Raw genomic sequence first — 14,309 nt, forward strand, 5'->3', positions numbered from 1 at the left:
GAAGAAGGCAGGAAGGGCGGAGAAGGGGGTGCCACCTGTCACCTCAGCCTGTGATCCAAGGCCAGCCACCATCCCCCTGCGTCCTGCCTGGCTTCCCCAGTGACAGGCTGAACTAGTGCCATGAGTTCCATTTGTATTTGTTCACTGTCCTCTCTGGCCGCCTGTGTGAAAAAGAAAGATGTGAAGGAGACGACCTCGACACTCCAGGGCCCCTCATCAGGCCCCTCACCACGCCCCCAGCCCTCTAGGCTCAGCCTCTTAGGCAGAGACTCCTTGTCAGGCTCCAGGACTCTCAACTAGCCTTGGGGTATGAAAGACAGAAAGATCCCACAGCCAAAGGCAGATGCTGGCTGGCCTTCTGCCTTCTGATGACCTGGTCCCTTCTGATGACCCAGGACTTGTCAGGGCCCAACAAACCACAACCCAAGGACCCTATAGGACTCCTAGGGTCAGAATACACTGGGAAGCTGGGGTGGAATCTAGAGCAAAAACAAACTATTGAGACAATATGAAAAAAAAAAAAAAAAGACATAGCCGGGACAGGACCTTGGCCTAGCTGGGGACAGAATCTTAGAATAGCTGGGGACCTTGGCACAGCTGAGGACAAAATCTTAGGATAGCTGAAAACAGAATCTTGGGATGGTTGAGGACAGAATTGTGGGCTACATGGGGACAGGATCTTTGGGCAGCTGAGGGCAGACTTTGGGGGACAGAATCTTTGGGCAGCATGGGGCAGAATTTGGAGGCACCTTGTAACAGAATTTTGGGAGATCAGAGAAGAGACTCATGATTCCACTGGGAGGCTGTAGTTTGGGGCATAGGGAGGTAAATCTCACAGTGCAATCAAGAGGTGGCTAGGACAAGGATGCTGACCCCCGGCTCCAAGTCACACCGCACCCCCTTCTTCTGGAACAGACAACACCGCTGCAGTGCACACGCAGCACGTGGGCTTCAACCGGCAGGAGCAGGACGTGTTCTTCCTGCCCATCCTGGTAGTGGACAGCGGGCCACCCACGCTGAGCAGCACGGGCACACTCACCATCCGCATCTGTGGCTGCGACAGCTCCGGCACCATCCAATCCTGCAACACCACGGCCTTTGTCATGGCCGCCTCCCTCAGCCCCGGCGCCCTCATTGCACTCTTGGTCTGCGTTCTCATACTGGTCGGTGAGTCCATCGAGAGCCACCCAGCCCTGCCTGATTGACCCCCATCCTGGGGTCCTGGGTTTCCTTCCTAACCAGCCCCCATGGGGCCCCAGCTTCCCTGTCCACATGAGGATGGGCTGGCCAAACGATCTCCAAGCTCTAACATGCAGCCCCCAAGAGGAGTCTTCTAAGTGCAGAGCAGCCCCGCCACCAACTCCAGGGATGAGCTCACTGTGGCCCACCCCCTACACAGCCTAAACCTCACCCTAGCATATTTTTTTTTAATTCTCTTATGTGAATGGTCCCTTTTTAGTCTCTATGTAGGACTTTTAGTAAGAAGGGCTCTTGTGAACCTCACAACCACATGGCCAGGCATATATTATCCCATTTTTCAGATGAAAGCGCTGAGGGTCAGAGAGGTTAGGTGGCTGGTGTAAGGGTACCGGATAGTCTTCGGATTTGATATTACGTCTTCTCACCCTGTGTCCTCTACTCCTCTAACTACACCACCTGCTATTAATCTAAACTGAGAGCAAAATCTCAAGTCATTGGTGGTGGGGAGGGGGGCAAAGTCTACACGGGTTCCAGCCCACTAGCAGCCATTTGAACCCCAAAGTGTCCCCAATGAAGAGGTCAAGTTTCAGAAGCTAACCTGGATTTGAGTGGCCATATGCCACCTTTCACAGCTGTAGCCACCCAAGTACAGAAGGGCACTGAGGCCAAAGCTAGAGGAGCTCAAGGGAGGTCCAAGCGCAGATTCTAGCCTTGCTGTGCTCCCTGGGAGATGTCAGCTGCCTCCCCATGCCCTCGCTGCTGAGCACTGGCATGGCCTCTGTCCACCCTCTGAGGACCTGCCCAGGGCCAGGCTGTACCTCCTCAGGTCCCAGCAGAGGCCCTGGGCAGGCTTCTCCTAGTTGGGAAGCCCCCCTTCTCCCCCCACCCCAGCCCATGGCTCAGAAACCCTTTTTCCAGAGGGTGCACTTTACAGCAGTTTCATTTTCCGAGGCAGTGCAAACAAATTTCTGCCTAATTGCCCACAAACGAAGACAGTGCACATCAGTGCTCTAAAGGTGACGGGCGGAATCACTGATCAGGCCTGGCACATCTGTCGCCCGCCGCCCGCAAACCTCACCATCTGCTCCCGTGGGCATCCCCCTCCATAGCTCCCAGCCTCGGCTCTGAAAGCCATCCATCCATCTTTCCCACTTCTCTCCTGACACCTTCCTTCCCTGTGCCCTCCCTCCAGGCCTGTCCCCAGCTCTCATGCTCTTCCCTGTCACAGGCCACCTTGTTAGGTGGTGAGCAGGTGCCCTGCCCCATAGCCCTCACAGCCAGCCCTGGCCACTGGAGCTGTTTGGAGGAGCAACAAGAGTCCAGTGCCCAGCACAGTACCTGGTACATGTCTGTCCATCTGTCTGTCCATCCACCCACCATCATTTACCTATACATCCATCCAGTGAGTCCCTCCCATGTGCTAGACACTGAGATTTAGCAGTCAGCAAAAGAGACTTAAAAGCCCTAAGTAATTGAAAAGTCGGGGTTGCTAACACTGAGATGGGGGAGACTCGGGGTGGGGAAGGGGGAAAGATTAGTATTTCACCTTTGGACCTGTTAAGTTTGAGATTCGCTTGGTCAACAAGAGGACATGTTGAGTAGGAAATTGAATGTACAATCTAGATTTCGGGGGAGAGGTTCAGGCTGGAGGCTGAGATATGGGAATTGTCAGTTTCTAAATGGAACTTTTAAAGCCGTTGAGACCAAACGAGAGCTCCAAGAGAGGGAGCATGGATTCAGAACTGAGGTCTGAATCCTAGGACATCTGAGTTAAGGTTGGCGAGGAGAAGCCTGCTTAGAAGATTGAGAATGAGTGATCAGTGAAGTTGGAGGAGGAGGAGGAGAATGTGGAGTCTTGGAAATCAAGTGAAGAAAGCCAAGAGGGGACAAGCATTCATTCACTTACCCGTGTCCTCCATCCAACTCTTCCTTCAGTCATCCATTCACTCGACAAGCATGGTTCAGGTGCTCACTGCATGCCAGCCACCAAGATAGAGGAACATTTCCCAGGTCCTCAAGGGTAGCTTAGGGTGTGTGTTTTGGGGAGGAGACAGACATGGTAACACAGCAGGGTCTGGTCTATGACAGAGCTGTGGCTTTCAAACTTGAGCTGCCCCTTCATGTCTGCAGGTCTTGTTAAAACACAGATCCCCCTCCACTGCCACAAGATCCGTGCCAGGATCCAAGGGTCTGCATTTCTAACAAGCTTCCAAGGGGATGCTGCTGTTGCCCAGGGGCTGCACTTTGAGAACCAGTATGATAGAGGAAGGAGGCCCGTCCTGGGGAATCTTGGAGGGGAAGGCACGGAACCTGGCCTGCAGCTCTCAGGGAAGGGTTCCTGCAGGCCTTGACCTGCAGAAGAACCAAAGGGCTGAGTAGGAGCTCAAGACTTCTGGTGTGGTAGAGGAGGGTGAGGGTGAAAGAGAGGTCAGGGTGAAGGACATCTTTCACTCCCCCAGTTCCGTCTGTTTCTCAGCTGCCTGCTACACACCCCCAGCACCTAGAGTCCTCAGAGAATATATCTCTTCATAGAGCTGAGAAGGGAGACCTCAGGCCTCAACACCCGGGAAAACCTTTAACACTGCTCTCCCATTGGCCACCTCCACCCCAGAGTAATCTAGCCTCGATTTGCATACCTCCCGAGATGGGTAGCTCACTACCGCTCCAGACACTCAGCTCAGTTTTGATTGTAAGAATGGCTTTTTGAACAGAAATCCAGGAAATCTGTAGGAACGTTGAGACTGGGCCCACTCTGCTGGCGGGAAGCGGGAGGAGATGGGGTAGAGGGTCCTCCTAACGCCGTGGGCGGGGCTTGGCCCTCAGTCGCCCCCTCTGTCCCCCTGGCAGTGCTGGTGCTGCTGATCCTCACCCTCAGGCGCCACCACAAGAGCCACCTGAGCTCGGACGAGGATGAGGACATGCGGGACAACGTCATCAAATACAACGACGAAGGCGGCGGCGAGCAGGACACCGAAGCCTACGACATGTCGGCGCTGCGGAGCCTCTACGACTTCGGCGAGCTCAAGGGCGGCGACGGGGGCGGCGGCGCGGGCGGCGGCGCGGGCGGGGGCGGGGGCGCGGTCGGGGGCTCGGGCGGGGGCGCGGGCAGCCCCCCGCAGGCCCACCTACCCTCCGAGCGCCACTCGCTGCCGCAGGGGCCGCCGAGCCCCGAGCCGGACTTCTCAGTGTTCAGGGACTTCATCAGCCGCAAGGTGGCGTTGGCGGACGGGGACCTATCGGTGCCGCCCTACGACGCCTTCCAGACCTACGCCTTCGAGGGCGCGGACTCACCGGCCGGCTCGCTCAGCTCGCTGCACAGTGGCTCGTCGGGCTCGGAGCAGGACTTCGCCTATCTCAGCAGCTGGGGTCCGCGCTTCCGGCCCCTGGCCGCGCTCTACGCCGGCCACCGCGGGGACGACGAGGCCCAGGCCTCCTAGCCCTGCGCCCTGCCGTCAGGGCGCGGCTGCTCACCCGCCCAGCACACGCCGGGGCCCCCAGGACAACGCGTTTCCCCGTGGAGCCCCTTCCCTGCCCTCCCCAACCCTCCCTCGGCGGCCGGACGGAGGAGGACTTGCTAGGAGCGGATTCTCTCGCTCCTCCTCCTGTAGGGGTGCAACTTTGGGGCCCAGAGGTGCGGGATTCTGACCAACGGCATTAAAACTGAGGCGAAACCGGGCGCGGCGTGGCTCTGGGGTTAGAATGGGAGATGGGGGTGGCGTTGCAGAGTCGGGAAGGGGCGGGTCACTCAATCCTGGCCTGGGGGAGAATGCTGGAGGGAGCACGCCGCTGAGATGCCCCCACCCCAGGTTTCCCCCATCAGAGTTAAGAGGAAAGAAGGCTATTCATTTACTAAGCACCTACTGTGTGTTGGGACGCTGTACAGAGACCAGCTCAGTCGTCAGAGAAACCATGAGGTGGTGTCCTGCACGGAATAGAAGGGGAAAGGACCCCAGAGAAGTGGCTGTGACCCGTCCAAGGGCACCTGGCCAGTGAATGGCAGAGCCTCTGGCACTGGCCAGCTGCCTGGCCTCGGGCAAGTCACTTCACTTCTCTGGGCCTCAGTTTCCTCATCTGTCAAATGGGGTTAATAACAGAACCTACCTCGAAGAGTTGTGAGGCTGAAAAGGGTTCATATGTGTCAAGTGGTTAGGACAGTGCCTGGCACATAGTAGGTGTTCAATAAATGCTAGCCTTTGTTACTATTCTTATCTTTGTGGTTCTTAGAAGCCTAGTGTGTCTGCCTCCAAGGTCTGAGCTCTCTCCCTTGCTCCAGATGCCCTTCCCCTTTTCCCTACATCTCCAAGGGGAGAGGAAAACGTTGCAACTGTCAGCTCCTGATCCTGCCCTGCGTGGGGGATAAGGACACCCCCAGCAACTGTGGAGCCTTCAGGAGTCTCAGACCACACTGAAACACCAGCGGAGCCAAGCAAGAACAAGCTGGGTGACTCTAGGACTTGAGTGGATGCAAGGATTGGCAGGAGACAGAGGGGTCAGAAACCACTGGGTAAGGGGCGGGGACCTTATCTATCTGGCTTTGGAACCCATCAGTTTCCCCACTCATGGATCCCAAATTAAGAACCCCTGGACTAAGTCACGTGAAGAGTTTCCAACTCTAAAACCATATGATTATAAGATACAGGTTATCTGTCCTCCCACCTCCCCCCACACCCAAGTGATTCATTCATTCCACATTGATCCAACATGAATTCCAGCTCCTGCTAGCTGGGCATCCTTCATCAAGGTCCTCCACTGCTGAAGCCTCAGTTGCCTTATCTGTAAAATGGGGGTAATGATAGTCTCTTCCTTAAAGGATTATTAAAAGTCTTAAATGAGATAGTGGATGTTAAGCTCTGAACTCAGTGCCTTCCTGACATGTGGAAAGTTCCCAATAAATGCTTATTAGCCTTATTTTTCTTACCCTCCCAGAGGGCTCTCATTCATTCCCACATTTGCCAAGGTCCACTGTGATAGATCCAGAGATGGCCAGTATGTCCCAGTGCCTTACCTGCATTATTTTCTCTCATTTAGGTACTGTCAGCCCCAGTTCACAGATGAGGAATCTGAGGCTGAGAGAGTAGTAAACTGCTGAGGGTTACACAGATGATAGGTAGTTCCTCCCTTCCAGTGGCTCAAGACCTAAGTTGGAGGAAGGAAGTGGATCAGGGAGCTGAAGCAGCCAAAAATAATGTGTTTGGTAAGAGTAGTAGAATTAACAGAATAAGATCTCCTGGAAGCACTAAAGAAAGACTGAGTAATCCTGGAGGGCTTCCCAAAGGAAGTAACTTCAACTGGGTCTTGAAGAATGAGTATGGGATGTGAGGTGGCCAAGCGAGCAAGAGTATTCCAAGAGGAACGAAGAGCATCTGCAAAGGCTGGGGGTGGGGAGAAGGCAAGAAGGATGTGGCAGTTTCAGGAAGGGTGTGTGGCCCTTGGGACTGAATCACAGGGTGGAGGAGTGGTGGGACATGAGGCAGGGAAGGCTGGTTGGAGGTAGTTGTGAAAAGAACTTGAAGGCCAGGTTAAGGAACTTGATAACTTGCTCAACTTGAACATGCCTTCTAAAGTCCATTGAGAGTGGCCAGTGGCAGGGATGTGGGGTTAGCATGGTAAGCCCAAGTGGAGGGAAATCTGGGAACCCCCAAATCATCCCATGTGGGACCCTTAACCCATGGTTCCTATAGCTCATGCTACAAATGGGCATGTTAACTTGGGGACCCCTGGGGAGAGCTGCAGCCACCTCTCTCACCCCTGTGTGCCCAGCTCTCACATACAGAAGCCCAGCAGCATTTCTAAGGTTGGTTGCCAGCTCCGTTGTAGAAGGGGGAAACTGAAACCCAGGGGAATAAAGTGGCTGGTTCAAGGTCTCCCAGCTAGTATAGGACAGAGCAGAGATGGCACAGGTCCCCCTGGCTCCAAGCCTGCCCCTTCCACATGCACTGGTTGCCTTAGCAGATACTGACCCTGCCAAGAAGGAGGTTACAGGCAGAGTATATGTCCAGAGGGATACATGGACATGAAGTTATAGGTCCCTTGAACATCCTGTCTAAACCTCACACATGGAGAATGACTTACCCAAGGTCACACAGAGTCAAAGATCTTGCCAGAAATAAAGAACATTATTTATCCAGATTCGCCTTCTGAGCCTTTGGCTCTACTATTTACCCACTGTATGATTTCCTTCTTTCTTTCTCTTTCTTTCTTTCTTTTTCTTTCCTTCTCTCTCTCTCTTTGTCTTTCTCTTTTTCTTTCTCCTTCCTTTCTTTCTTCTTTCTCTCTCTCTCTCTTTCTCTCTCTTTCTTTCCTTCCCTCCCTCCCCCCTTTTCTTTCTTTCTCTCTCTCTCTTTTTCCCTCCTTCCTTCCTTCCTTCTTTCCTTTCCCTCTTTCTTTCTTTCCTTTCTTCTTTCTTTCTCTCTCTTTCTTTCTTTCCTTCTTTCTTTCTTTCTTTTCTTTCCTTTCATTTCTTTTCTTTTCTTTTCTTTGCTTTGCTTTCTTTTCTTCCCTCTTTCCAGGGTCTTGCTCTGTCACCCAGCCGGAGTGCAGTGGCACGATCATGGCTCACTGCAGCCTCAATATACCGGGCTCAACTGATCCTCTCACCTCAGCCCCACAAGTAGTTGGGACTGCAGACATGCACCACCACATCTAGCTAATTTTTTGTAAAGATGGAGTCTTGCTATGCTGCCCAGGCTGGTCTCAAACTCCTGGGCTCAAGTGATCCTCCCTCTTTGGCCTCCCAAAGTGCTGGGATTACAAGCATGAGGCACCACGCCCAGCCATTGTGGGGCTTCAGACAAGTTATTTATCCTCTATGTGCCTCCATTTTCTTATGCATAAAGTGCATATGCTCAGACCAGCTACTTCATAGGGTTGCAATAAGGATAAAATGCAATAGCAACAGCTAACACTTACTGAGCATTTTACATAAATTAACTCATTTAATCCCACAACAACGCAATGAGGCAGCCCCCATTTTACAGGTGAGAAAACTGAGGCACAAGAAGGTTAAGTAACTTGTGCAAGATCAAAGGACTAGTAAGTGGAGATGCTGAGATTTAAAACTGGGTGCTCTGGCCCCCAGAACCTACCCCGTCAGCAGCACACACAGTGTCCGGCACACAGGAAGCCCCAAACATATGTCTTGTGTGTATCCAAAAGTCCCTGTCTGTGCTCAGAGAGCTCATTCCTCTACCCACCACCGCATTCCACAGCCTGTAGAAGTCCTCAAGCCTCCCCATGATTTCTGCTAGTTCCAGAGTGAGGTGTGGAGGAAAAGGTAACATTCCCTCAATCCCCTTTGCTTCTAGCTCCTGCATCCACGCTTGCTGTCTCCACTGGGTGCTGAGCCAGCCCACAGTGAAATCCAGTGAGTCCTGCCCTTTCACTGGGTTGCACAAGGTGTCTACTCATGCCAAGCATTTGTGAGCTTTTCTGATGACTTGGGGTCACAGAGGAGGGTTTTATGGAACACACAGCTTTTGGTCGTCTGTCTCATTGGTTCCCACCAGGTTCCCCAAGAGTTCCAAATCCTCTCCCTGTGTTAGGCAGAAAATACAACCATGCCAGCTCCAGGCTCCAAATAAGCAAACCCAGCTCTATCAAGGAGCTTAGAAAATAAAGAGCCTTCCACTTACCGTGCCTGCCCTCCTTACAAGGCATCTAGGAAGATGAAAAGAAAAATATTCCCCTTTTATTGTCATCATCATCATCACCATCATTATCATGGGATAAAAGAGTATTCAGGGTCTTGAGCAAGAATTGATGTGCAATTGGCCAAGGATTTCAGAACCAGGGATATTAATGACAATGATGATAGTAGTGATGACGGTGACAGCACACTTATGTAGCATTGCGGCATGCCAGGCCCTGTTCTCAGCACTGTACATAATTAATACTAAGATAGGTAAATCTCATGGAGAATGGATGCTGTGTTTACTGTGTTTAGTGCTTTTACATAATTTGCCTTGTTTGATTTCAAGCAGGTGCTTTCATTAGGCCTGTTTGATGAGGATGAGATGAGGAACCCAGGGCTCACAGATGACCCGCGCTTTGCCCAAGGGCACGAAGCCTTTAAAGACCTGAAATCATTTTACACTCCCACCCGCCACAGCTCTGCACAGGGCCTAGATGACTCTGATTCTGAGTCGAGTTTCTGGGAGGACAGAGAAGCATGTTGGTGAGAAGGGGAGGCACTCCAGGGGGATGGCAGAGCTGGGAGCAAGATGGACAGAGGGGCCTGGCTGGCTGACCACTGTCCAAGCCAGGGTCTGTGTCTCTGGTGTGTACCAATGTGTGTGTGTCCTCACGTGGCTGTGGACAAGCACCAGGGAGGTGGGAAGCCAGTATTGAGCAGCACAGGTCAAGAACTAACCTCCCACCTCCTGATTCAGGCAGCTCAGAGAGCCGGCTGCTGTCATAGAGGGCGTCTAAGCGCCTGCATCCGTCAGCCAGCCGTCATCACAGCCCGCCCCCAGGTCACAAATCAGCAGCTCCACTCACCTCCTGCCAGCAAGCACTCCCAGGCCAGCTCTGTCACTGGTCGCTGAGCCTTTGGAAAATGCAACCCTGTCAGCCCTCACTCTGACGCGAGATGGCTCATGTTCCAGTGTGTGCATGAGCATGCCAGTACATGAATGCACACGTCGTACCCACAGACACGTTCACACCTGTGGGCACAATGCAGACATGTTCACAGCGATACACACAGAGCATATCCCTGCAAGTCTGCAAATGTGGACACATGCCAGCATGCTATGCATGCACGGGAGGCAAGCTCTCATGTGTGTGCTCATGTTTGTATTCAGAGCATACACATGCCTGCCATAGATAAGTTCTCTTACATGCATGTACATGTGTCCACTGGTACTCTTCAATAAGCAAGCATATTTTCCCATTCAGGTATATACTCATACACATTCACTAACATATATGTGTCCTCAGAAACTTCCACTCAAATACACAGCACATATGTGTGCATACCCTCACATGTGCTTCTGTGCATGAACATACAACTCCACGCTCTCATTCTCAGTCATATGCACATTTGTATGCACTCACAGAAAAGCAAATGTAACCTCAGGAACAGTCCATTACAAACTCCAAATTCAAATGTATGGTCCCATAGATGCATTTGTACATGTGAGCACACAGGTCTATGTGTATGAACATAATGTACACGATCACCTACAAGCACCTAAACAAACAGCCATCCTCCAACAAATGCTCAGATCTGCACCAAGCACTCACACACATGCAATGGTATACGTGCATCTGCCTGTCTCCGTGTAGGTTCCTCAACTTCCAGACAAGGTGTCCTCAGGCATTAACCACCTCTGTCCACATGCACCTTTAAGCAGGCCCAGCACAGTTCACTCATACCCATGCCCCATATGCCTAACTCAACCCCACAGACAAGCACGCACATAGACACGTGCCTCTAAAGCCCATCTCCCACATGTGTGGAGTCAGATCCTTGTCACATGGATGCACACACACCCTCTCTGGGGCACAGCCTGCCCAGTCCCAGACCGTCAGGTGTGCTGGGGACAGCAGGAATGGTGCCCACACGCAGAAATCGCCAGTCACGCAGAATTGCATCTGCCGCAAACTTCTCATCTGCTGTGCAAATGATGATTAAATGTTATTGTGTAAGAGAAAACAGCAAGGAGGGATTCATTAGCTTTATTGTCAGGAAGGATTCCATGGGCTCCAGCTCCCAACTCCAAGGCTGGTTTAACCCCCTGTGTGCTGGGGGGTGCCATGCCCAGACGTGGGATTGTTGAAAATGAAGGCCCCAGGGATAGAGATACCAGTGCTGGGCCCACATGAGCCCATCTGGGTGCAGAGAGCACTGTACAGAGAGTCAGAATGTGAGGGAACCACTCCAACCTTGCCTCTCATTTGCGTGTGTCCCTGGACCCATCATTTCATTCAGCAAATAATCGCTCATCCCTACCATGTCCCCAGGAATCTAGAGCCACAGAAGCCATGTTCCCTCTGGGTGCGTGTGCCTTCTCAGATGGAGAAGGACAGTCTCCCAAGAAAAGAGCTTAAGCAAAGGTTTTGGGGACTTGGAGAAAGTGGAAGCAGTGCAGGACTTGTTCAGGGAATAAGGACCTGGACAGGTCCGTTGGGGAACAGATTGCAAAGGGCCCAGCAGAGCCTTCCAGAGAAATTGGGTCTTTTTCTGACCACAGTGGGGACCCATGAAAAGTATAGGGATAGGCTGGACAGATAAATTGCAGGGTGCCCAGTTAAATGCGAATTTCAGATAAATAAAAAATAATTTTTCTAGTATTAGTATTCTAAATATTGCACAGGACATACTTATGCTAAATCACTTATATATTGCTTATCTGGAATTCACATTTAACTGGGAATTTTGTATTTTTATTTGCTAAATCTGGCAACCTTATGTATAGATTTGCATTTTAGAAAGATTATCCTGGCTACTTGCCCAAGCTGGATTAGAGGATGAAAGAAGTGAGAGGGAGACCAGTGAGGAAGAGAGGAGGTCACAGTCTCACTTTCTTCCTTAATCAGAGAAGCTCCAAATTTTAGCTGGGCGTATGGCCTTCTATTACAAAAACCACATTTCCCAGCGTCCTTCACAGCTGTGTATGAACCGTGCATGAACTGAGTCCCAGCCAATAAATAGAAGCAGAATTGTCATGTAGCAGCTTCTGGGACACCTCTTTGAAAGGCTGCTGACTCATGCCTTTTGCCTCTTTCTTACTGACCCTTTCTTCTTTTTGCTGGCTGAACACAGTTGAGATGGCTGGAGCTCAAGCAGCCACCTTGAGTCATGAGGACAAAGGCCATATCCTATTGATGGACTTGGTTCTTATCAACCTCATAGAGCTACCATACCAGCCCTGAACTTCCCATCTCCAGACCTGGCTCACATAAGAGACTAATAAACTTCCAACTTGTCAAAGTCACTGACACTTTGGTCTTTTGTCTCAAGCAGCCAAACCTAATTCTAGCTGATGTGAAAGGCTGACACAGGACTGTCAGAGAGAGACATTGAGGCTTAAACTGGGTCAGTAGATTTGAGAAATAGTTTAGAAGGAAGACCCAGCAGGAGTTGGCAATTGACCGGGTGTGGGGATGGCGGGTAGAGGAGGTCAGAGGCTTCAGCCTTTGAGTGACAAGGGCGGCAAAGCTGGTAATGAGCCAGAGAACCCAGGAGAAGCCTGGGATCTGGGGTCAGGAGAGATCAGTTTGATTTTAGACGTGCTGAGTTTGAGGGGCCTGCAGGCCACATGCACAAGATGTAGAAATGTAGGGCTGGAGCTCAGGAGGAGGAGCGGAGGCTAAAGAGGTCTTTCTACTCGCTGGTGACTTCAGGAGAGCTAAAGCTGCAAGAGTAGGAGGCACAGGGACAGTGTGTAAAACGATGGGATCTGACAGTCAGGGGTGAGCCCTGCGGAGCACCAGAAGCAGGTGGAGGGAGAAGAGTCACTTGGACCTCAGTTTCTCCAGCTGTGAAATTAGGGGCAGCTGAGAGGGGTAACCTAACAGATTCCTAAAGCTCCTTCCTGATCCGGCATTCATGAATCTTAAGGTGTGATCTTAGACCATTTATTTTATCCTCCCTGTGATTCCATTTCCCCTTTGGAAAATGAAGCTAAAATAGCAGCTACCCCATAGGGTTGTTCAGAGGCGGAAGTGGTCCCCCACTAAAGCACCTAGCTCATCCCTGGCATACAGTAAACACCAAATAAACAGCAGCTGTTAGGACATGGAAGAGGTGGCATGGTGTAGGGGGAAGGAGGGGTGAGGACAAATCCTCTTTCCCATCCCAAGCCCAGGAAGAGGTTGGAAACCTGGGAATCCTCTCTTCGACCTTTAGTGGGCACCTCCTGTATGCAAAGACATAGAGCTATGCAGAGAGAAGATAAAAATGGGGAGAAAATGTACTTACTTTTGAGATGGTGATAAAGCCCAGCCTTGCCAGGACAGCTTGAAGGAAGGTAAGATCCAGGGAGAGGGAAGGGGCTGGGAGAAGGACGGGGTGGGATTATCTGAAAGGTCTCCCAAAGGAGGCTTCTAACTGAGGCCTCCAGGGAGGAGTGCTTCAGAGCAGATGGAGAGAAGAGGAGGCCACCGCTGATCACAACACACACATCTGTGAAATGGGTCCATAGGGAGCAGAAGGGCAGTGAGAAGAGAAGCCCTTGAGCACTTCACAACCCCTGGATTCATGTCCTAGGGCTGCTGTAATAAAGCACCACCAACTGAGTGACTTAAACAACAGCACCAAATGATCTCCCAGGTCTGGAGGCTTGGAAGTCTGATACCCAGGTGCCAGCAAGGAGGTAAGAAAGAATCTGTTCCAGGCCTGTCTCCCAGGCTTACCGATGGCCATCTTCTCTCTGTGTCTCTTAACATCGTCTTCCCTCAACACATCTGTGTCTGGGTCCAAATTTTCCTTTTTTATTTTTATTTATTTATTTGTTTGTTTGTTTATTTATTTATTGAGATGGAGTTTCACTCTTGTTGCCCAGGCTGGAGTGCACTGGCGCTACCTCGGCTCACTGCAACCTCCACCTCGCAGGTTCAAGGGATTCCGCTGCCTCAACCTCCCGAGTAGCTGGGATTACAAGCGCCCGCCAACACGCCAGGCTAATCTTTGTATTTTTTGTAGAGACAGGGTTTTGCCATATTGGCCAGGCTGGTCTTGAACTCCTGACCTCAGGTGATCCACCCGCCTCGGCCTCCCAAAGTGCCAGGATTACAGGCATGAGCCACCGCGCCCAGCCCAAATTTCCCCTTTTATAAGGACACAAGTCATATTGGATTAGTGGCCCACTCGACCCCAGGATGACCTCATCCTGACCTCATCCTCAGGATGACATTGCAGCTAAGTACATCTGCAATGATCCTATTTCCAAACAAGGTTATGTTCTCATGTACAATACTTCGGGAATTCAACATATGAATTTTAGGGGGACACAACTCAACCCATGGCATCCCCCATTCCAGGCTCAGCACCAGCTCACAGACCCCTCCCTCATCAGGCTCCCTAATGAGAAGTCTTCCCACTTTTTGTGGAAGTTTATACTCAGGTGTGGTCAGAGGGAGGAGGCCTTGGAATTCTGATCACCAGC

At 51.5% G+C, this 14,309-nt stretch overlaps 2 protein-coding genes across 3 annotated transcripts in view; both read left to right on the top strand.

Annotated features, from left to right (window-relative positions):
- The window catches only part of CDH22 (cadherin 22), a 132,911-nt gene extending 127,509 nt beyond the window's left edge, over positions 1-5,402 (top strand). For both annotated transcript variants that reach the window (XM_050806456.1, XM_050806458.1), the window contains 2 exons: positions 916-1,167; positions 4,048-5,402. In XM_050806456.1, coding sequence (XP_050662413.1) covers positions 916-1,167; positions 4,048-4,637 — 842 coding nt within the window. In that variant the 3' untranslated portion in view covers positions 4,638-5,402. The remainder of the gene's footprint in view (positions 1-915; positions 1,168-4,047) is intronic.
- The window catches only part of NCOA5 (nuclear receptor coactivator 5), a 255,054-nt gene that overhangs the window by 135,172 nt on the left and 105,573 nt on the right, over positions 1-14,309 (top strand). The gene's annotated exons all lie outside the window — the stretch shown is intronic.

Source organism: Macaca thibetana, chromosome 10 (genome assembly GCF_024542745.1).
Source record: "Macaca thibetana thibetana isolate TM-01 chromosome 10, ASM2454274v1, whole genome shotgun sequence".
Taxonomy (NCBI): Eukaryota; Metazoa; Chordata; class Mammalia; order Primates; family Cercopithecidae; genus Macaca; species Macaca thibetana.